The 24,495-nt window shown below is 41.0% G+C and overlaps 1 protein-coding gene across 4 annotated transcripts in view; it reads left to right on the top strand.

Annotated features, from left to right (window-relative positions):
- The window catches only part of PDE4D (phosphodiesterase 4D), a 1,616,992-nt gene that overhangs the window by 1,371,682 nt on the left and 220,815 nt on the right, over positions 1-24,495 (top strand). For all 4 annotated transcript variants that reach the window (XM_062212022.1, XM_062212021.1, XM_062212023.1 and 1 more), the window contains one exon: positions 21,917-21,953. In XM_062212022.1, coding sequence (XP_062068006.1) covers positions 21,917-21,953 — 37 coding nt within the window. The remainder of the gene's footprint in view (positions 1-21,916; positions 21,954-24,495) is intronic.

Below are 24,495 nucleotides of genomic sequence, written 5' to 3'. Positions count from 1 at the left end.
AGAAATGGAACAGTTGGGATTCAAGCAGCACCCCTGTGGGATGCTAGTGCCACAGGCTGAGGTTTAACCTACTAAACCACAGCACCGGCCCCCCTGATTGCCATTTTTTAACAGTTGTACTATTGATGTCTACTTATCTTCATCACTAAACAACTTCTTTTCCTGAGTAGCCCTGTTTCTCTGTTATTTTAATCCCACTTTCACAGGTTTGACATTCATAACTTTGGCTTAATCATTTGCATCTAAACAAAAACACTTCTTGAACAATTGCTGTGTATTTAAAGCTCCTGTTCTGTAAGGTGGTGGAGTTCTGGCATCTAGGGCATTGCAATAACATAGGATGAGCAGCATCCTGAAGATGTTTGCAGAGCCCTACAGGAGCATGGAGAGGAGAGGAGAGGAGAGGAGAGGAGAGGAGTGATTTTCCACCCAAAGGGAGGGTGCAGAAAATAACAGATTAAGAGAGCACTTGCAGGATGTGAGGCGTGGGACATCACGGCTCAGTAAAGCAATGGCAATCTGCTTGGTGTGAGTAGTAAAATGTGACAAAAAAGAAGATTCATATGTGGTGTGTGGGACCTGAGAGCCACAGAGGATTTTAGCTGGGGTTTGGCCTGGTCATGTTCTTGTTTTCATTGTACTCGGATTACTCCGTTGTTGAATGATCGTGTGATGAAATGCCTGCAGGGAAGTGTTCCACATCAAAATCCACAGGAAGAAATAGCCTAGGTCGAGAGAGTGGCCTTGGAACAAAAGAGACTGGTCCAGATTTTCGAGGCAAGTTGTTTGCCCGTGTGTGTGTGTGTATGTGTGTGTGTGTATTTGTGTATTGAGAGACAGCAAATGGAGAATGAGTATCAAAGAGAATGATAAAGTTTTGACTCTGAATGAGCAAAGAAATAGTCATGTTGCATGAAAAACAAAGGACTAGGAGTGGACAATATCATGGCAGAGAATAGGTAATAAATTTGGCTTTTACAGGATGAAGAGAAAAGAAACAAGACAGTAGTTACAGGATAGGGACAGTGAGCAGAAATAAGAGTCTAAGATTAGGAAAAATTAGAAGAACCAATTACCTTCTGTAATTGCTAGGTCTTTGGGTGACAGCTGAGTGAAATGTCTTAGGTAATGGGATACTCGGTAGATGGAGGAGCAAATTGGCAGGGGAGATGTAAGCAGGTGCAGGTATCTCTTTAGAAGGTTTATGAGTGGGGGCCAGAGTTGTGATGTAGCAGGTAAAGCTGCCAACTAGAACACCGACATCCCATATGGGTGCCAGTTCAATTCCAGTCTGCTCCACTTCCAGTCCAGCTCCCTGCTAATGTGCCTGGGAAAGCAGCAGAATATGGGCCAAGTGGTTAGGCGCCTGCGCTCATGTGGGAGACCCAGAGGAAGTTCCTGGCTCCTGGCTTCAGCCTGGCTCTGGCTGTTGCAGCCATCTGGAGAGTGAACCAGGAGATGTTTCTCTCCCCCTTCCCCTCCTCTTCCCTCTCTTCTTCCATCCCCCTCCCCACCCCCCATCTGTAACTCTTTTAGTAAATACATGAATCTTGAAAAAAAAGGTTGATGAATGGAGTAGGGAAGTAGAACTGAGGCTACTTAAGGGAGAATGAAGTACCAGGGAAAATTTCTCTGAATTCAGGACACTGAAGTTGTGGGAAGTCTCAGAAGATAGAAACTGGAAATTCAAAGGAAGAAAGGGTTAAAGGTGAAGTTGTAGATGCCAAAAGAAATATGAAGGTCCTTCAAAAAAGTTTAGGGAAAATGGAATTAAAAGATAAAGATATAAAAAATATAAACTTTATTTCTCAACATAATCTCCATGAAATTTGAAACGCTTTAGTAAGCAGTAGTACCAATTGTTTATGAGCTGCTGTCTAACCCTTCTTAGAGCCTCAAACAAGATCCTGCTCAGACATGTTATAACAAGCTACTAGAAGTTTATTTGGGCACAAAAATATTTTTGCAGTGATTTTTCATAATATGCATTTTCTTTTTGAAGATCCCTCATGTGATCATGAGCTCCAGTAAGCAGATGATTCTTGCAGATGTGCTGTATTCTTTTAGGAAGTACAAAGGAGAAAGAACCAAGTGGAAAAGGAATATATAAAAATGGAGACGGAGGGGTAAAATGTTTAGAGAATTCGTATCCTAGGATCACTACATTTTCGTTCAAGTAGAGAGTGTAACCATTCATAAACAAGGAGAGAGGGACAGGGAAGCTGGAGAAGAAGGGGAAAGGCTTCAAGAGCCACTCTGCGGATCAGAAAAGAGACTAGAGTAAGAGTACTGAATATCCCCTAAGATAATAAGCGTAACACTGAATGAGAGCCATGTAGTTCAACTTCTGCAAAGAAGCAATAACTTTGCTTTGGATAGAGGACAGGAAAAAACTGATGAGTCTCTAGGCTCTATAGTTCTACTTTTTTTTTCCTAAAAGTGTAGTAAATTGATTTTTAGATACTGGCTTATAGGCTGTTTTTTTATGGCCCTGTACTCAAATTAGTAAAGATTAGCATATGCATTTTAAGACAAGCCTATGATATTTTGTATTTAAATCATGCTTTTATTTCTGAAGAACACTTACAAGGATGACTTTGTTTTACCCTGAACCGGTTAAAGAATTTCTTTATATGATCAGAGTCAAGTAATAATGGCAAAATTAATCAGCCCACCCTACAAGGTCTAGATCTTGTTGAAAAATAATGTCTTGATGTGTTCGGTTCTTTCATTCCCCCTGGATATTTACATTGGAGCAATCTGGCTTTCCTTTCACACCAACTCCTGGGAGATGAAGCCTCTGTGGGAAGAGTTGTAAATTACTAGGATAAAGAATTACTAATCTGTTTAATCTGATACCAAATACACCTTCTACTATAGTAGAGACAAGTGCTATACAACCAAAGTGATTTTTGATATGGATGACCTACTTCTGAATAGGTCTGGACAAGATCTGGTTTGAGCCACTAAGAAGGATTAGATAGCAATCTGTAAAGAGTACTTGCCAGAGGCTGGCGCCGTGGCTCACTAGGCTAATCCTCTGCCTGCAGCGCAGGCACCCCGGGTTCTAGTCCTTGTTGGGGGCCCGGATTCTGTCCTAGTTGTTCCTCTTCCAGTCCAGCTCTCTGCTGTGGCCCGGGAAGGCAGTGGAGAATGGCCCAAGTGCTTGGGCCCTGCACCTGCATGGGAGACCAGGAGAAGCACCTGGCTCCTGGCTTCAGATCAGCACAGTGCTGGCCATAGCAGCCATTTTGGGGGTGAACCAATGGAAGGAAGACCTTTCTCTCTGTCTCTCTGTCTCACTGTCTAGCTCTGCCTGTCCAAAAAAAAAAAGAGTACCTACCAGAGCAATATGATTTCCACTAACACTGAAGGAAGAACAAATTCAAAATTTATGGCTCAGCTTGGGTAGAGGAATGGTAAAATCAATGCTGCTTTGTGAAAAGTTAATGGGGACAATGCTCAAAAGAAATTGCCCGTTTACTAACCTTTTTAAAATATATATATTTTATCTTTTTGAAAGGCAGAGTGATGGAGAGACAGAGAGAGATAGACAGATCTTCATCCACTGGTTCAATCTCCAAATGGTCACAATGGCCAGGGCTGAGCCAGGCCAAAGCTGGGAGCCTGGAACTCCATCTGGGTCTCCCACATGGGTGGCAGGGACCCATGCACTTGGGCCATCTTCTCTTGATTTCGCAGGTGCATGAGCGGGAAGCTGGATCAGAAGTGGAGCAGCCAAGACCTGAATTGGAACTCTAATAGGGATGCTGGTGTTGCAGGCAGTGGCTTAACCTGGGCCCTGAATAACTCATCTTATAAAGGAATGAGACAATGTTGAAAATGCAGCCTGAAGAGGTAGACTGTGCACAAGTACTGTACAATCCATCTGATACTACATGTTCACACATCTGTACACATTCCTTCAGTTGGCTTCTCACAAAGTCACATGTAACCTCATTTTTTTTTACCTTACTTCATTCATGATGATGCTGTGTAGATTGTCTAGTGTCTGCTATTCAACTGTGCTTTATAAAGAATGACATTACAATATATTTTATTCACTGATGATTTTATATTTATTGTTCTAGTTCAGCTTGTGTAGTGAGAAAATTCTTTAGAAATTTCAAGAACAACAGATACTCATTAAGGTTTGTGATTATTGACTTGAATGAAATGTTTTAGAAAACCTTTATGTGTTCTGTAAGCATTACTATAGTTGTTTAATTTATTTGGGAAGGAAGTAGAAGGAAAATAATAACTTCTTACTATATAGGATGTCATTATCTTATCATCTATAAATACACACTGGTGAAATAGTTCAGGTACAAAGAGAAAATAAGACTTATCTTGGGGGTAGTAATAAATATATCACATACTACTTTTCCAAGTATGTTCACACCCAGTTGTCTCATTTGATATCTTCACATTCTTTTCAATTGGGACATTATTATGCCATCTTACAGAAGAGAGATCCATGGTCTAGAGAGTTTAATCCTTTTATAGCCACATTTTTATAAATTCTAGGAGAATTTTTTTAAGATTTATTTATTTTATTTTGAAAGTCAGAATTATAGACAGAGAAGAAATGACAGAGAGAAAGAGAGAGAATCTGCTATTAACTGGTTTACTACCCAAGTGCCACAATGGCCAGCACTGGACTAGGCTGAAGCCAGGAGCCAGGAGCTTCATCCAGGTCTCCCATATAGGTGCAGGAGCCCAAACACTTGGACTGTCTTCCACTGCTTTTCCCAGACCATTATCAGAGAGCTAGATTGGAAGTGGAGTATCTGGGACATGAACCAGGCCCTATATTGTTTGCTGGCATTGCAGGTGGCATCTTTACCCACTACGCACAGTGCCATCCTCAGTGTTCTTTTTTTTTAATGCTATGTGGTAAAAATGGTCAGTTTTTATAATTTTTTTATTTTGTATATTGATTTATTTGAGAGATACAGACAGAACTTCTCTGCCCTGGTTCAGTCTCCAGCAATGGGATGGGACCAAAGCTGGGAGCTGGGAGCTGGGAATTCAAACTAGGTCTCCCATGTGGGAGGGCAGGAACCCAGCTACTGGAGCCGTCACTGCTGACTTCTGAAGTCTGAAGTAGCGGGAAATGAGAGCTCTGAGCAGAAGCTGAGAACTGGACCCAGGCACCTCACTGGGGTGCGGGCATCTTCATCTCTGGGTCAAACACTGTCTCTACCAAGCAGTTTCATGAGTCACTTCTACAAGACAGCATCACATACACGTCTAGGTGTCATTACATTGCTTCAGTCTTAAGGAAGCACAAATTAATTGTATTGTGTGTGCTATTATCCGATGATTATCACTGTCAAAATAATAGATATGGTAACTTTAAAAGTTTACAAAAAATGGCATTAAAATATAAGCTTCTGGGGCCAGCGCTGTGGCGTAGTGGGTTAACGCCCTGTCCCGAAGCGCCGGCATCCCATATGGGTGAGGGTTCTAGTCCCGGCTGCTCCTCTTCCCATCCAGCTCTCTGCTATGGCCTGGGAAGGCAGTAGAAGGTGGCCCAAGTCCTTGGGCCCAGGCACCCACGTGGGAGACCCGGAAGAAGCTCCTGGCTCCTGTCCTCGGATCGGCGCAGCTCTGGCCATTGAGGCCACCTCGGGAGTGAGCCAGCGAATGGAAGACTTCTGTGTCTCTACCTCTCTTTGTAATTCTGTCTTTCAAATAAATAAAATAAATCTTTTAAAAAAATATAAGCTTCTTTGGTACAAAATTTTTTTTTTATATCTACACATATGAGGAGTCTTCAGGCTTGTTAAAAATGTGTTATAAAAACTATGCACGAATTTCAAAATTCTTTTGCACTGAAATAAATTTATCTTTCAACTCCATTTTCCATGAATTTTTTAAATTATCCTCATATGTCCTGCAATCTGAGAGGCAATGAAACTTTGAAAGCAGAAGGAAAATGAAATGGAGATTGATCTAACGTTGTAGTAATTCATTATTCCTACTGACATCCAGTTTTCTTTTCTTGATATCTATTCCTACCCTCTATGCCCCTCATATTTGCACTTTAGCTTTAATTGTAAAAAAAGATAAAACCAAGGGCCCTGTGGGGCACAGTGGGTTAAGCTACCACCCATGCTGCCAGCATTCCACGTAAGTGTTGTTTTGAGTCCCTGCTCCTCTATTTCTGATCCAGCTCCCTGCTAATATGCCTAGGAAAGTAGCAGAAGATGGCCCAGGTACTTGAGCCCCTGCCACCCACGTGGGAGACCTGGCCCAGCCCTGGCTGTTTCGGCCATTTGGGGAGTGAACCAAATGTCTCTCCCTCCCTTTCTGTAATTTTTCCTTTCAAATAGATAAATAAATCTTCAAAAGAAAAGATAAAACAGAAAAATGGGCACCTGAATCTTCCCCAACTCCTTTATGTAAGAGAAACAGGCAGTGTGAAGATGGGTTATTGAAACCTGTAAACATTTGATTTTGCAGCCATGCTTTTGCCTCAGAGTTAATACTCAAGGAAGGGAAACGTCCAGTTTTTTCAAAGATGTGGGTAGAGTTCTCCCACAGTCCCATGAGATAAGAGATTTCTGCTAGAGAACAGGCTGGAATTGGCCTTGGTCAAGGGAGAGCTGGATGTTTTTCAGTGTATTCCGAAGAACGCAGTTGATTTTCACGTAGAATAAGCTGACTAACCAGAATGAGGAAGTTGTGAAAACCATCTTCAAAGAAAAGAGCTGGCCCAGTGACGGGGATAGGGCACGGCACAGAGGCCCTGGGTGAATGATTCAGAGTGCAAAATTCACTGGCTTTTCCTGGCTCTTAAAGTTGTAAAAGGCAGATGGCTGTTAATAAGAGTTTCTGATTCCACCCACTGTAGATAGTGCACCTGCTGGTTCTCACTTGCTTTCTTATCTGAATCCTCTTCCCTCTAAGTATGGAAGAAGAATGAAATCAGAATCATGGCCAGTATCTTATACATTATATAATTTTCTGAAATTATACTTGGTAGTACACATTGGGAATGAAGCAGTTAGTGGTATCTTTCAAGAAGAAAGGGGATGTTTATGACAGATAACCAATGTGTCTTCCACTATGTTCTCCATAAAGGAGTGAGAATTGGCTGGAATTTTGAATAGATATCATTCTTTCACTCATCTGTCAAATATCAGTAGCACATACTCCATTGCAGAGTACCATCTGAATGAAGCGTACATCTGTGAAAATAAAGCAAAGGTTTGTTTGAAATGTGCACTCCTGCTTTATTTATTTATTTATTTATTTGAATTCTCTATAGGAAAGGAGACTTAGCTAGCCAATATGGAGATTCTGTATATAAACACCAGTTTTCACTTACAAATCAAGCACTTGAAATGTTTATGTCAGTCTCAGCTCCTGAGTGATTTGTTCTCAGTGTGTCCTGTACTGTTTTCTGAGCCACGATGGCAGTCCTGGAACATTTTATGTGATGTGTTCTTTGAGATTAGATATACTAGGGAATATTACGAACCTCTCTGACTTCCTTCAATAGGGAACACTGAAGGATATCCTGTTACAAATACAGGGGAAGCAAGGCTCCATCAGACTCGGAACTTTTCTTCAGAAAAAGTAACTCAGGAACACAGATGTTGAGCTTTGCTGCCAGGTTCCTAGCATGCGGCGTTGTGTTCAGGTCAGATCTGATGAAGAAACCTGTTGTTCCATCTGTCTACTATAGTTTCCCTCGGGCTTGGTATCACTTTTCTGTTAATTGTCTTGAAACTTTGGGGCTTTTCCTAAATTTGGTTCAAGAAAAATTTTCTGTCATTGAAATCTGGACAGTTGTGTCTAAATGTATAAATGCATCCAGTCCTGCAACCCTCTCATTCCAAACAGACGCGTTCAAAGCAGCCACTCACTTCTCTCCAAATGTAAGAGGTCACCATGAGACAGGAAATTGCTGAATCCATTCAGCAAATACATTGCCTCCTAGTAAATGTCATGAATGATCCCAAGACCAAAACCTTTAATTCCTTATGTCACTCCCGGGAAGAACAAGGCTACACGCAGATCTCATGTTCCATGTCTCCGTTGGTTCACTCCCCCAAAAATCCATTCCTCCTTTAGCATTTACAACTTCAAATTAAATTCATTGTAACCACCAAGGCCAGTTTGCTTTGGCCGGTGATTTTTTGTTTGTCTGATTGTGGCTAGTGGAGAGCATTTTGGATGACACACGGAGAATATTTCCCTGACTGCAGAAATTTTTATTGAACAGTGCTGTTTTAGAGTCAAAACTACTTATTTCGTTGTGGCCTCAGAAGAGTCTGAATCCATCTGGGCATAAAGAAAGAGGCATGCTAGAAATAAAACAATTTTTTCAAAGCTTGGGTTCAAATCTAGCTACACTGCTCTTTCTATGCATTTAGAATTTCATGACGCAATAAAATTGAAAAAAAGAAAAATACTCAACAACTAATCTAGGGTTCCTGAATCCTTCCTTAGCCAGATAAAGGACATCAATAAGAAAAATTCTCATCAATATAGCCAATCATTAATTTTTTTAAAGTATTTTTTTTTGCTTTTTTTTTTTTTTTTTTGACAGGCAGAGTGGATAGTGAGAGAGAGACAGAGAGGAAGGTCTTCCTTTTTGCTGTTGGTTCACCCTCCAATGGCCGCTGCGTCCGGCGCATCGTGCTGATCCGAAGCCAGGAGCCAGGTGCTTCTCCTGGTTTCCCTTGCGGGTGCAGGGCCCAAGGACTTGGGCCATCCTCCACTGCCTTCCCGGGCCATAGCAGAGAGCTGGCCCGGAAGAGGGGCAACTGGGACAGGATCGGTGCCCCAACCGGGACTAGAACCCGGTGTGCCGGCGCCGCAAGGCGGAGGATTAGCCTGTTAAGCCACGGCGCCGGCCTTAAAGTATTTTTAAAAGTATATATATTTTTTTGACAGGTAGAGTTATAGACAATGAGAGAGAGACAGAGAGAAAGGTCTTCCTTCCGTTGGTTCACTCCCCAAAAGGCTGCCATGGCTGGCACTGGGCCGATCCGAAGCCAGGAGCCAGGTGTTTCCCCCTGGTCTCCCATGCTTGTGTAGGGGCCCAAGCACTTGGGCCATCCTCCACCACCCTCCCGGGCCACAGCAGAGAGCTGGCCTGGAAGAGGAGCAGCCGGGACTAGAATCTGGCGCCCATATGGGATGCCAGCACTGCGGGTAGAAGATTAACTAAGTAAGCCAGGGCGCCAGCCCCTAAAAGTATTTTCATAGCAATAAAAAAAAAGCACATAATCTCATTATAAAGAGAGTTTTCCGAAGAATGGGGGTTAGCTCTTTGTAGACCTCCTTCCCAGATGCATGCCTGCTGTCACTTTGACAAGCACTGGTGACCATTCTGTTGAGCAAGTCCCGGAGCTCAGGCTGGCACTGGAAACCCCTGAACTGTGGCACTTGCCAAGGGTGTGACCACTGAGGAGTTCCTTGAGTTCTCAGAGCCTCACTTCTTATCTTGGAATGGAAATTTGAGCCTCCCTGCAGTGGAGTTGTCGGAAATAAACATGCTGGCTGGGCAAGCACTGTGTTTGGCATGTAGTAGGCACACAAGAAACATGCTACTCTCCTCTCTGATCAAGCCTTCTCTTTCAATCCACTGAATCTTTTGCCCACAAAAATGTGGCTCTAATTCTCCATAAATCTTTCCCCTGGGAACCCATTTCTGGAGGCAAACCAAGAGGATGGGGCTGCTGACGTTAAAAACAGGCCTGTGGAGTAAGACAGACCATGAAAGAAGAGCCTGTTCCTAGAACACAAAGTGAGGGCGCTTGTGCAAGCTTGCCATGGCCCTCACCCCTTTCCGCCTTCCCACTTCCTCTCCACGGAGGTCAGACGCTCAGCCTGGCTTGCAGAGCTACTGACGGTCACTCGTGACATCAGCACTCCTGGAACTTTCCCATTGCTGCCCCTGTAACCTAAACTGCTTCAAGGAAGGCATCCACACACATGTGCTAAATACTTGGGAAATGAATGAGACTGGAAAAGGGTTCCTTTATATAATTTTGAGCACAGATTACCTTTTGCCATCACAGAACTAACGAATTTCAGGACATTTATGGGCATTGTGTGTTTTCTGTAATAAAGCCTAAATGTTGATCTTGTGACCAATAGAGATTCTGTTTCAGAGTGGGTCACCCTTCACTTGTGTTGTGTGAGAAACTCCAGTTACATCTGCTTGATCATCAATGCAGAGCCTTAACAAGCGATAGGAGCACACATGGCCCAAAAAAGTAAGGATTTTTGTTGAAAGAATATTTTTAGTTAACAATCAGGCCAAGCTTTAATTCTTTTTTCAATTTATTTATTTTTTAAATTAGCAAATGACAAATTACATGTGTTTATGATGTACAATGTAATGTAATACATGAATATATAATTAAATTATTAAGTTAATGTATCTGTCATAACACCTACTAATTATTATAATGAGAAGGTTTTTTTCTTTTGCAGTCAGGCTTACTGAGACATACCTTCTTATTAAAAAAATGTAGCACATAAAATTGTATGTTTTTGTGGGGTACCTTGTGATGCTTTGAGACATGTATATGATGTATAACTGGGGTAGATCCAGCTCCTCAAACGTTTACCATTTCTTTCCAGGAAGCACATTCAAAATCATCTCTTCTAGTGCACAGCACTGTACAATAGAGCAGCACCTTTTCTTCCTATCTAACCCTGACCTAGTACCATTCATAGCCTTTTCCTGTCCCTGTGCCCTCCCTTTCCTCCCAAATCTGGTCACTATCTTCATAATTTTACTCCCATGAGATGACCTTTTCTTAGACTCCACCTGAGTGAGAGCATGTGACACCTGGCTTTCCGTGTTTGGCTGATTTCAGGTAACATCAAGACTTCTGGTTCCATCCCTGTTGTGACGAATGACAAGACGTCCCTATTGGGATGGGTGTTTGGACTACTGCGTAAGATGCTCGTTTTGTCATCTGTGCCCCACATCCGAGTACCTAGGGTAGATCCCGGCTCTAGCTCCGGATGTTAGCTTCCTGCTGGTACAGACTGGGAGCCAACAGTGATGGCTGAAGTAGTCAGGTTCCTGCTCCTCACATGAGAGACTGGGATTGAGTTTCCATCTCCTGGCATTGGCCCCTGGGCCATTGCAGTCATTTGGGGAGTAAACCAGTAGATAAGAGCACTCTCTGACTTTCTTGCTTTCTCTCTCTCAAAACACAGTACAGTGCAATACAATACAAGATAGTCAAATAAAATAGACTACCTGGCCTGGGATTGGCAGGCCTTAACTAAAAAGAAATTTCATCCTTTTTTCTGGCTGCATGCTATTCATGTTTTCTTCATGCATTCATCAATGGATGGGATGGATAGACACTTAAATTGTTTCCATTTCTTTACTGTTGTGAATAGTGCTGCAGGAAACATGGGAGTGCATATGTCTCTTTGATGGAATGATTTCATTCCCCTTACAAGTTATATATCAGATAAGGGATTAATAACCAGAATATTTAAGGAGCTCAAACAACTCAATAGCAAAGGAACAAATAACCAAATGTAAAAATGGGCAGTAGATCTAAGCAGACATTTCCCAAAGGAAGGCATACAGTGGCTAACAGGAACAAGACAAAATGCTCACCATCACCAATTATCAAGGAAGTGCAAATCAAAGTCACAATGAGATATCTCCTTATTCTAAACAGCTGTGATCAGAAAAACAAAATATAACAAATTCTAGCATAAGGAGAACATTTAAAATCTATTCTCTTAGTATGTTTCAAGCATACCATGTGTTATTATGCATTACAGTCACCAGCGTGTACATAAGATCTTTTGAGCTAATTTCTCTTATCTAACTGAAACTTTGTACCTTGAACCAGCATCTCCTAATTGCTCCCACCTCCAGACCATAATAACCACCATTCTACTATGTGCTTCTGTAAGTTCAGTTGTTTTAGATTCCACATCTACACCACATCCTGCAGTATTTGTCCTTCTGTGCCTAGCTTACTTCACTAAGCCTAATGCACTCCCCTGTCCTTCATATTGTTGCACATTGTGACACTGACTGGGATTCCATGTGTATGCATACCACATTTTTTTTTTATCCAATCACCTGTTAATAGATGCTTTGGTTGATTCCAAATGTTGATTATTGTGAATGATGCTGCAATGAACATGAAAGTACAGACACTTTAACATGCTGATTTTGTTCTTTGGGCATATACCTAAAAGTGGAATTGCCAATCATAAGATAGTTCTGTTTTTGATGTTTTGACGAACCCCCAGAACTGCTTTCCACAATAGTTGTACTGATTTACATTCTCACCATCAGCATATGAGTATCCTCTGTTCTCCACAGCCTCCCTGGCATTTGTTCTTGTTGTTTGTTTGTTTTTCATAAAGGGCATTATTGTAGATGTTGAGGTGCCGTATCACTGTGGCTTTAATTTGTGTTCCCCTTATGATTAGTGATGCTGAGCACCTGTTAGTATACCTATTGGCCTTTTGTGTATCTTGCTCTGAGAAATGTCTATTAAAGACCTTTGCTCACTTTTTAAGCAGGTTGTTTTTTTTGCTATTAAATCTTTTCTTAATTCTTAACATGCTAATTATGAATGAGGAAATATTCTACATTTCAGAAGACTAGGTACCTTCTAAGGTCATATCCTTTTCTTGCATTAGATGAGATTTTTTCAACTTAAAATGTTATGTGTAGAGAACAGACATTTTTTATAGAGTTTTCCATGGAGTAAATGGGGAAGAAATAATAATAAGCTGATAAGGATGGTGATGAGTCTTTCCCAACAGTTCCTTTTTTTTAAGATTTTTATTTATTTATTTGAGAGGTAGAGTTACAGACAGAGAAAAGGAGATATCCTGGAGAGAAAGGTCTTCCATCTGCTGATCTGCTCTTTAAATGGCTGCAACAGCTGGAGATGAGCTGATCCAAAGCTAGGAGCCAGGAGCCTCTTCCAGGTCTCCCACGTGGGTGCAGGGACCCAAGGACTTGGGCCATCTTCTGCTGCTTTTCCAGGCCATAGCAGAGAATTGGATGGGAAGAGGAGCAGCCAGGACTAGAACTGACGCCCATATGGGATGCTGGCACCACAGGTGGAGGCTTAGCCTACTCTGCCACAGCACCGGCCCTCACAGTTCCTTTTGATTTCTTATTTGAAATATAGAGGGCAGAAGGGCCTGCCTTGTAGTTCAGCATCATGGTGCCAGCATCCCATTTGAGTATTAGTTTGAGTCCTGGCTGACCCACTTCCAATCCAGCTCCCCACTAATGTGCCTGGGAAAGCAGTAGAAGATGGCCCAAGTGCTTGGGTTCCTGCATCCACGTGGGAGACCCAGGTGGAGATCCTGGCTGCTGGCTCCTGGCTTCAATTTGGCCCAGGCCTGGCTGCTGCAGGCATTTGGGGAGTAAACCAGCACATGGAAGATTCTCTCTCTGTCTCTCTGTAACTCTGCCTTTGAAATAAATAAATAAATCTTTTTTAAAAGAAGAAAGAAATACGAAAGGCAGAAAATCAAAGTTATATGAAAACAGTGAGAGGCAACAAAGGTTCCCTGGGATTGTACATGCACAGAACACACCCATAATATACATATCTAATTTTACATATAGGTAGTTATATGTAATTTTTAATGTATGTATATGAGGGAACTTCAGTTTTTAAGTCCACACATGTTTTGTTTTGTTTTTTTGTTTTTTTTTTTTTTTTCCCCTAATACACATTTCTATGAAGTTCCTGAAGTGGCCTTGTATACTAGCCTCACAGGACTTTTCTGTTTATGGGAATATTATCTAACTCTGAGACAGAACTATCATACAAAAATTATTTTGTTTTAGGGTTGCCAAACATGAAAATCTTTAAGCAGACTGAACTTGTTTTGTAAGTCATTGACCATGTGTTGTTTTGACTTTATGTTGATATTACAGTTTTTCATTTGTGTATAACTTCTATTTGTTATCCTTATCATATCATCTTCATGAAATGGAAAGCTTTCTAAAGAGCAGGCACTATTTTCAGTGTGGCTTTGGCATTAGTGAGTGCATTGTAGTTGCAGGATTGAAGGATTTAGGAGCAGAGCCCCAAAGTTACGCATGTGAATTTGAATATGGCTTCATAGTCCCCGGGGCATGTGGATTTTTGTTTTTCCTGGACCTCCCTTTTCCTCTTCTACAGAAAGAATTTAGTAAGATGTCACCATTGTAACATGGTTTGTACAGTGCTTGCACAGAGTCATCATACAATAAACATCAGTTGTCAGTTTTTATAACAATTATAATTACTTGTAGTGATTGGCATGATTATTTACAGTTTCTTCAGATATTTGTACTCTGATGTTTTAAAAGAATTATATTGATATCCTTTTAAACAAATCAAAAATGATGATAATATATTTCAAAGGCCCTCAGTGCTGAAGCCAACAAGATTTTAAATCACTTTGCTGGGAATTAGTGAAAGAAACTGCTGAACAAATGTCCAATCAAGTCTACTGAAAATTAGAATGAGGGTATAAAGGAAGGGGAAAAGGTACGTAAGGTTGGCTGTTTTTTTCATAAAGTTGTGAAATTAAATGGCCAGGTGAGCACTCTTTTACCTATTTTTTGTAGAATGTTAGCTTCTTTTGTTAAAGTTGAGGAAAGGGCTGTAATCTGGTCTCTCCTTTTCATGCTACTATGGAATGCCATTACCACTGTGCACTTCAACTGGAGGTAAACATTTTAACTTGTTGCCTGATAACTGTATTTAGCATTATCAAAAAACCTGCAAAGCTGTATAGACCAATATGATTATACACACGTGTTACTTGGAGTTTGACCTTGAAAATTTTCTATTTGGAAGACTCTACCTCATTCAGTACTGAACACTTTTGATTTTCCATATATTAACTATCATTTTTTAAATTCTTAAATTTCCAAAAATTTATTGGAAATTTTTGCCAAAATCCAAGTTTGAGTATTTGTGATTTTTAATATAAGTCTTTGAGTTAAATGGATTACTTTAATCTATGTTGTAATAGTTTCAAAGAGAAATATCACATTTACTTGAGACTGAGGTTGGCCCTGTTCTGTTAGGAACTTCATTCCCTAGGATTTCATAGAGACAAGTACAGTGGAGCTAGTTCCAGATTAAAAGGCCAAAAATACAGAGGACCCATACCTTCAGGCAAATCTAACACCAATGTAACACAGATTTCATATGATTTTTGTTTTATTTTCCAAGGAGTTGACCAAGAGTCATGATATTGCCTTCATAAGTAATTTTCAAGGGTTCATTGTTTTCTTAAATGTAATGTATTTGCTTGGTCAAATAAGCTTCTTCTGGAAAAATAAATAATCACTTTTAAATGATATATATGGAAAACGTAAATTGGTTATGCAAAATGTTCTTAGTACTTTTCCAGAATGCTTTTATTGTCAAAAGCTATAGTTTTGTTATTTTAATTTAAAAGGGTAGCAACAGAAAATATTTAAGAACCCAATAAAGCCCAATTTCTGTCATATTTTCATAGTAAGCTTTGTCTTCTGAAAGTTTACCGAAACCAGCATGTTTTGTTTAGTAAATAGCTTTTAAATGAATAAGTGAATGACTAAATGACATGAACTAGAGTCTATTTCAATTGTTTGAATATTTTGTTTACTTTAAGATAAAATCATTCTTACGTACATTTAGATTGATATCTCCTTGAAGATTTTAGAGATAACTGAACCTAGACTGAAGTCACTAAACTGTTGTAAAAGAATAAATGCATATGAAATTTTTCATGATTCAATAGCAGTTAATGCTATGAGCATAAATTTACATTGTGATTCTAATTTTATGAGAAATCATTATTCCATGAAAGTCATGTGTAACATCTAGGTTCTCATACATCACTAGAAGGAAAATTTTATGAAGATTTATGTTTGGGTGGTTATTTAAGTTCTTCTGGATTCCTCCAGGTTTCTATGATATCTGTAACTTTTTTGAAAGTTTGAGTAGACTGGATTATGCCATTGTTTGTATGTTTTATACGCCCATACCCCCATGAAATGGGAGTTGAGAGTGGTGAGTAGATATGGGTCCTCCTAAAGCTAATTCTTAGGCATTGTCAAATAGCCTAGGCTTCTAGAAACATATATATTGTAAAAATGAGAACACACTTGTTTCTCTGTAATTGTAGAGGGGATAAATCAAGAATGAATTGATAAATGAATGATAGTTTTGAGAATGAGGGAAGAGAGTAGAATTTCAGAGTACCAATTTCTTCATGTTTATGAATTCCCTAATTGGGTGATACACACCAGAAAAGAATGTCTTTCTAGGTTTATGGCAAGAGAGGGAGAAGGACAGAAGATCAGAAAGTTTACAAAAGACCAGGTTCACACACCAGCCCTCAGTTGATGACTCTTCCTCAAATCATGGGTTTGAGGACATGTTTCCCTATTGTTTCTGTGCCTAAATACTTTATCCCAACCAGCTCTCCATAAAAAGATTTAGCTTTGGATGTCTTTCAGTTTCTTCTCTATATTTCTCACTTTTTATTACAGAAAATAAAAGCATGAGTAAAAAATAAAAATGTCATAGAGAAAAAAAAAAAAGGAAAACGAGTACAAAGTAGGAATTCCTGATTGCATTGTCATTGGAAAATAAAAATAAAATAAAATAAATAGAACCAGCAGTGATGTCCTGTTGAGAGTGGTATTCCTGCCTCTAGTCATGCTGGCTGGGGACCCAGCAAGTCCTCTTTGGGAGAGGGGCAGGCAAGATTCATGGGGCTAAGAGAGGATGACTTGGGGTCACCCCCTCCCCCCTAAGTAGCCAGGGGAGGTGACTGAGCATGTGGCATAGCTTCCACAGCATGATACTCAAGACCAGTGTCGCACTGACTCCCTCAGGTGACCTGCAGTGGCTCATCCTGTCTGTTCTAGGAACTTTTGTACAAGTACTCTGCTGTGGCTGTTACCCAGGTACCGACCTCCTCCTCCTCCACAGGTGTCCGTACACTGTCAAAATGACATTTTTCCTTAAGAACCCCCGGCCCCCAGCCTCTCCCCACCTGTGCCCCACAAACATCCCAATCGTAAATAAAAGCAATTTTCCCCATAAATCTAAACCCAGTTGTTTTTAAATTAAAGTTTGTTGTGATTATGTTCCATTTAAATGACTAACAATATTATATAATTCTGCCCCCAAATTCATGTCACCAAAGAGTACAGTTTCAGGTCTGCACATAATATTGCATGTGCAACTATGAATCTAGCAACTCAGCCAATTTACAGGAGACCCGAACAGCGTACTCCAGTCTCAGGAAGCCCCAATTTCCTGGGAGGTAGCAATCCCTGCTAACCCACTTTAGTCACCTTAAAGGACCCATGGCCTTGGTGGCCAAGAGGCTCCATTTCTGAATTATTTCATATGCTTTTAAAAAAAATATGTGATTATTTGATTCGTTAAGTCCCCATATACTGTAAGCAAAATGATATATAAAAACAAAATGAATTTTCTGGAGATCCTAACCACAGAATCTGTTTTGGAAAACTATGGCGAGGAAGTTATAGGACACAATTAAAACATGTGTATACTGTGATTATTTTTTTTTTGAATCGCAAATTAAAATATACTTTGTCTTCACCATTGTATTTGTGATAGTATGCCTGGAAAGACCTGTGTTACTATTGAGTTGAAGTCTTGGCTAAAGATTTTGAATTGTATATTAGGTACATATTCAAAGATAATTGAAACATTAGGTACTTTTGAAAAGCAATCCCTTCCTTTTGAGGACAGTTGTCAGTGAAATGCTAGGAATCATTACTATTACTAAAATGAGGCAATCTTGAGATACTTGGCAGGCGCAATTTCTGGGCACTTAAAAAACTGACCTATCTCCATCACTACAATTAAAATTTCCTTTCTTTGTGTTTCAACAGGAAAAGAATGCAAGATGATTTTAAATGGGTAGATTCTAAATATATCTTCTATAATACTTGGGTACAACCAAAGGAAAAAAACTGTTTTGATAAAGATGCAATCCTTTTGAGTTTTGAGTGATTCAAATCCAATATAATTCATGTCAAAAAAAAAAATCGAGGACTTATTTCCATGGATTTATTTCAGATTGATGATGTGTCTTATCAAGATGATTTAATTCTTAGAAAATAAGCTTTGTATTTGAGCTTTGTATTTGAGCAATTATTAAGAATAAAATGAAAGAAAAGACTGAACCTCAGGAAAGTGTCTGGTTTTCATATAACTGTGGATTGGCTCTCGGGACTGCCTCTACTCCATGTATAAAGCAGTGTCGTCAGCCTCGTCCTGTGTTGAATCAGATTCATAGCTGATTGGATTGCCAAACTGAGTAGACACATGTGGCATGTCTTCTCTCCTTGTTTAATCTGTCTCCCGTCATTGAGTGATGATTTTTAACTAATATTCTTTAGTAACTATAGGAGTATCTTGAATGTGATATATTGTGTGTACATGTATTGGAATTATCTCTTAGGGATTTTGGCTTGTAACCCAGGAGAGATGTCCACACAGTTTAGTACACAGTTGACTGCCTGGTTCACCATTTGCACACATATTTGGGCTGAGTGGACTCTGAGGTGCCTGTGTGTATAGAGAGTTGTCAGATGCTAACATGCTGCAGCCTGCAGTTTGTACTCCTGGTTTTAAACACTGGAGCATCTTTGTTTCTCAGTTGTTCTACCAGAGGTAGATTACTGTTTCACAATGAGTACATAAGAGGAGTTTCAGTTCTAACTTTTGCCTATAGTCAACATCCAGAAAGCAAGGTCAGAATGGCGCTTCAGGGAAGAAATCTAAGAGGCCAACTCTGGGCACAGTTTTGGAATTTGCCATTTGGATTTGATCTCTCGTCTTCCCCCCGATTCCTGTGGTGACTGCTGCCCTTTTTCAGCCATTTCCCTTGATCCTGCTTTTCTTTGCCTGTTCTGCAGGAGTCAGCCAGTGACATAAGAGGGGCCCCTGCCAGGAGTAGCTGTGCAGCTTGCCAGCTCTGTGACTTTGCCTAGTTTGAGCCTCAATGTTCTCTTCTGCATAATGGGAATAATATCAGATACCTTGCAACATGTTTTTAGTAGTTGTTGATATTGTATATAACATGTGCCTGACATAACATTCTCCTTACTTTGTAAATGTTTAAAATTTTCAAACTTTTCATCTGTTATGACGTCTTTAATATTGTCTTCTTCCCTTTCTCTAAATTACCACTGATTTAGTTTAGGTCCTTATCCCCTCTATTCTCTAAACTGGTCCCCTGTTTCTAGGCACTGTGGCAGAGCAGGTAAAGCCACTATCTGCAGCACCATCATCCCATATGGGCGCCGGTTCTAGTCCCGGCTACTCCACTTCCGATTCAGCTCTCTGCTATGGCCTGGGAAAGCGGTGGAAAATGACCCAAGTCCTTGGGCTCCTGCATCCACATGGGAGACCCAGAAACTAGCCACAGCTTCAATAAATAAATCTTAAAAAAATATGAAATAGAAACTGAACTAGCAGATGGAAGATCTCCGTCTCTCTCTCTCTCTCTGTTGCTTTGCCTTCAAGTAGATGAAAATACGTAAATAAACATTAAAAAACAGAAAATAATAAGTTCCATTCCTTTAGAGGCCTGGCACAATGGCTCAAAAGTCCTTCTTTTTATTTTACTTATTTTATTGATTAATTTTATTTTATTGTTTGACAGGGAGAGTTAGACAGTGAGAGAGAGAGACAGAGAGAAAGGTCTTCCTTCAGTTGGTTCACCCCCCAAATGGCCTTATGGCCGGCACACTGCGCCAATCCGAAGCCAGGAGCCAGGTGCTTTTCCTGATCTCCCATGTGGGTGCAGGGCCCAAGGACATGGGCCATCCTCCACTGCCCTCCCTGGCCACAGCAGAGAGCTGGACTGGAAGAAGAGCAACCGGGACAGAATCTGGTGCCCCAACCAGGACTAGAACCCAGAGTGCTGGCGCCGCAGGCGGAAGATTAGTCAAGTGAGCCACGGCACTGGCCTCAAGAGTCTTCCTTAACTAAGTGGTCATCTTCTGAGTCTTCACAGTTCCCTGATTGCATTGCAGGCCAAAAGTCATTGGGATATGAAAATATTTATAACTAATTATTATTAATATAGATAGTGTTTATTGAACATTTACTATGTGCCAAGCACATTTCTGAACACCGAACGTTTTTAACTTGCTTCATTCCCAAACAGCACTGTATACACTATACATGTGGCTATTGTCTTCCTTTCTGTCCCTTGCAGGGACCCAGGAAAGAGACCCAGTGTAGACAAGTCCGCACACGTAGAAAGTGGAAGAGCTGGAATTCCAGCCTACACCTCCATCCAGAGTGGAAGCCAAGCCCTCTCACGGGCTGTGCGGGGGCTGCAGGGTCTCCCTCCCACTCATCACTCGCTGGCCTGCTTGGCATTCCCTAGCACCTTTGGGCCACTCACTGTCGATGTAGAGAAGCTACATCTTGTTCTTTCACAGCCAGGCAGTTCCTCGGCCCCCGTGAGCGCGCATCCCCTTGCTACCTATGCATCGTGACCTCCTTACTTCTTCAGCAAAGCCAACCTGTTCCCACCATGGGCCATTTCCCCAGGAGGAAACCTTTCCAATTTCGGCCTCAGGCGAACCTGGTTTGATGTCTATTCCGGCTCTGCCATTTAATAGCTTACAGGCCAGGTGGTTTTCTGAACCTCAGTTGCCTCTTTCGTAGCATAATCTTCAAACTCAAAGTGCAGGCTTCCTAGGCCTGGGATTCCATGAATGATCCCTACAAAGAGTAAGCACCCAATACAGTGTGCTCCGAGATCCAGCACTAGGGGTGCACAGATACACATGCTTCCTCCAAAGTGTGTTTTCTGCCTTTACTTTCCCTGTTTTTTATTTTCAAAATGTGTGCATGATTTGCTGGTGACTGTAACCACTGGCCTACCTATTGGCCGTGATCCATTTGCTAACATCATCCATATGTTCCTTGCACTGCTGCGTATTTCATGAGCACCGTTTTAGGTCCTTGGGTTCTTTTCAGATGGTTCATGAGTGATCCAACAATCCCGTCACACTGTTCTCCGTTACGGTCATGTCCAGGAAGTTTTGCATGTAGAGTAACTACATTCACTTTTGATGAAAGCGTTTTGGCCGGCAAGGTCAGGAAATAGTCCATGAAGAATCTGGAAATGCCTCTCTCGAATTCCTCATGCTAAGAAATGCCACAAAAGACTCCCGGGCCCTGCTTTCTTACGTTCCTCCACAATGAACGTTGCACAACTTCACTAGCCTTTTCCTCTCTCTCCAAGACACGTCAGTCTGACACCTTGCTCCTGTATCCCAGGCGTGGTGTCTCCAAGGTTGCTGCAGCAACAGCACACACGAGGTGACATCCTGCCGTAACGGCAGTGGCTGGGACGTGAGTCAGTTGAGAAGCCTCAACAGGTTTTTATTAGCCTATGATGCAGTCCCGTATCGCCTGCAGTCATTGGCCTGTCCAGGATTTAGGCACGATGATGCGGAACACTTGATGCTTCTCACCTTCAGACACTACGTGGCCCAGGGTCCTCTGGCCGAAGAGGCTGCGGTGGCTGCTTCCTTCCGCAGAGCCTCTACTAAGATCTATATTAAGAGGCCCAAAAGTAAAAGATGGGCCCCACTGCTGGAACTCTGGCACTGCTAAGACTTCTCCTCTGTGCTCTTACAAAGCAACAGTGACCTTGGTTGATGATCAAGAAATCTCACATTCTACCCAGGGAGCTGGACAATAGTTACCATCCGCAAGCAGTATTTCAGTCCAGTGGCCGGGAAGAGCCTGTGCTGAAGAATAAGGATGGAATTAATGTAATTATCTGTGGGAATTGTGGAAGTGGAGCTTACTGTGCGCTATTGCTCACAAGTGCTCATAGCGCTGTTGGTGACCTCTAACATGGAATTTGGTTTCTTTTTCAGACACGGAGATGACTTGATTGTGACTCCGTTTGCTCAGGTAAGCACAGCTCAGTGCATGGGTAGGCTTCTCACAAGTCTGGGGATTTAATTTGGGAGACTGGGTCTGGTTCTTAATTGTGAATCAAATGCAAGTATAAATGCAACTACTGTGGCTCATTCAAGTTATTCAAAGGGAGGGGTCGAGCCTATGACTTTGGCTGTGTTGATCTGGTTTGTATAAATCCATGGACCCAAAGAGTGTCTTTGCTTCCAATAGAAAGTTACCTAAGGGATGTAGTACTTAACATATAGCATATACTCGGCTGGCGCTGTGGTTTAACAGGCTAATCCTCCGCCTTGCGGCGCTGGCACACCGGGTTCTAGTCCTGGTTGGGGCGCCGGATTCTATCCCGGTTGCCCCTCTTCCAGGCCAGCTCTCTGCTATGGCCCGGGAGTGCAGAGGAGGATGGCCCAAGTCCTTGGGCCCTGCACCCGCATGGGAGACCAGGAGAAGCTCCTGGCTTCGGATCAGTGAGATGCGTTGGCCGCGGCGGCCATTGGAGGGTGAACCAATGGCAAAAAGGAAGACCTTTCTCTCTGTCTCTCTCTCACTATCCACTCTGCCTGTCAATAAATAAATAAATAAATAAAAATATATAGCATATACTTATATACAGTATATATATACTTATAAGTACTTACATATAGTATTGTACTTCCTTAACTAACATAGCATTAGAAGCAGAAGGCTATAGCATGGATTAACTTACACTTAGGGTAATTTGGTCCTGCTCAATGACTGAAATACAGCAATTCAATTCATCCTGACACCTCATTGACCCCTTTTTTTACATATATAATTCATGCAAATATTTAGCGGAATGAAATATTTATGGTTATTTGTTCCTTTTTAGGCATTCGAATTGTGAAAATATTTTAGCCACATGATGTAGAGGCAAGGAGGTGATAAAATGACCTAAAGTATTTGCAGTATCTAGCAAAAGATGAATGACTGGATGTTCTTTGTGTAGGCCAGGGCCTCTCAGTGCTAGCTGCACATTGGATCCAGCCAGAGGACTCTTAACCCAGTACCCAGGCTGTACCCCAACTGCATTAAGTCAAAAAAATAGTGAATGGGGCGGGGTGCTGTCACATCCATTTGTGTGTGTGTTTCAAAGGCCTCCCATCTCTCCAGTGTGCAAAACAAGTAGGGAGCTCCTGCTGTCTGTCAACAACTAGGGACAGAATAGGGGAAAATGGATTGATCCGGGGTCATGAAACAGGTTTAAAACCACGGCTGACTAATAAGAATTGTTAAAGAGTGAAATACAAGCAATCCAGAGAGAAGCTAATAATTATAATCAGGGCTGTGTCTCCTGTAGCTGGCTCACCTTGGGCAGCCCACTGAACTTCCCTGGGCCTCTTGGTTTCCAGATGGCAAAATTAGGGACTGAATGAGGGACACCCAGGTCGGCACTAAAACTCTGGCCTCCTCATGCTAACTGAATGGCCTTGAACAAGGTGCTGACCTGTCCCGGGCCTCTTTTCCTCCTCCATCAGATGACAGTTCTAAGAATACCGGTTTCATTGAGTTGTGAGGAAGTTTAAGTGATATCAGACCTGTAAAACACTCAGCATAGTTTCTAGAGTGTGATACTTCATAAATTTATTTGTAATTGACATAATTCTACAGAGTTGGAATTGCTGTTTCATCTTGACAATGTGCTGATAGATGATGTTTTTAGATAATGAATAAAATCAGTATTGGGATTCATATAGTCTACTTTTTAAAATTCTCTGATATTTTATTATTACTATAAGACAGAAATTTAATTATTCTGTAAATAACATAATGTATAATAGATGTTTTTAAAATTATTGCAGGAAATTAAAATCAAATGCAATCACCATCCCTGTGAGGGGTTTAAGTTTTTTTTTGCTTACAGTTTGGCTGAAAATCATGTATTCTTTCTAGTGCCTATATTTCTATGTTCAGAATAACTTACACTCATTTCAAGAATATTTTGTGATAGAAGATATCACAAAGCTAAAAATTATTAATTGATTAGCATTGAGAACTTAGAGTTTTTTTTTTATCTAAGAGCCAAGAGCTAAACAGATAAAATCAGACAACGCAATATAAACAACCATCATCAAAGGTAGAAATAGTCATTTGAGGCTGATTTATTTGGGAGCCGATTTTACTCCCAACTAAAATCTCCAGATACTATTATAAGGAAAAGTACTTAGTCAAAAAAAAAGTGATATTTTGTCTTCTTACTTCAAGTAGCAAGTATTTATCTCTAACAAATAGACTAATAAATTTCACTTGATCTCTGTCATCATTCTTTGTGGTATACCTATAATCTCCAGAATACCAATAGGATTTCAATCTGTATATACAATATATGCAGATATATTCTACACATAATATCTAAAATACCATTTAGTACATGTTAGTAAGCTTTGAATGAAAGAGATGTCCTCAATTCCCTTGAAATTGGGACTTGCAATATAAACCATCTCTGTCTAATGTGGACCTGATGCCTGGCAATGAGCCTGCAGTGGGTTTGGAAGCTTTGCTGATAACTAGCTTAGTG

This window comes from Lepus europaeus, chromosome 15 (genome assembly GCF_033115175.1).
Source record: "Lepus europaeus isolate LE1 chromosome 15, mLepTim1.pri, whole genome shotgun sequence".
Lineage (NCBI taxonomy): Eukaryota > Metazoa > Chordata > Mammalia > Lagomorpha > Leporidae > Lepus > Lepus europaeus.
Note: the sequence above shows the minus strand (reverse complement) of the source record. Positions and strands in the feature narration are given on the sequence as shown.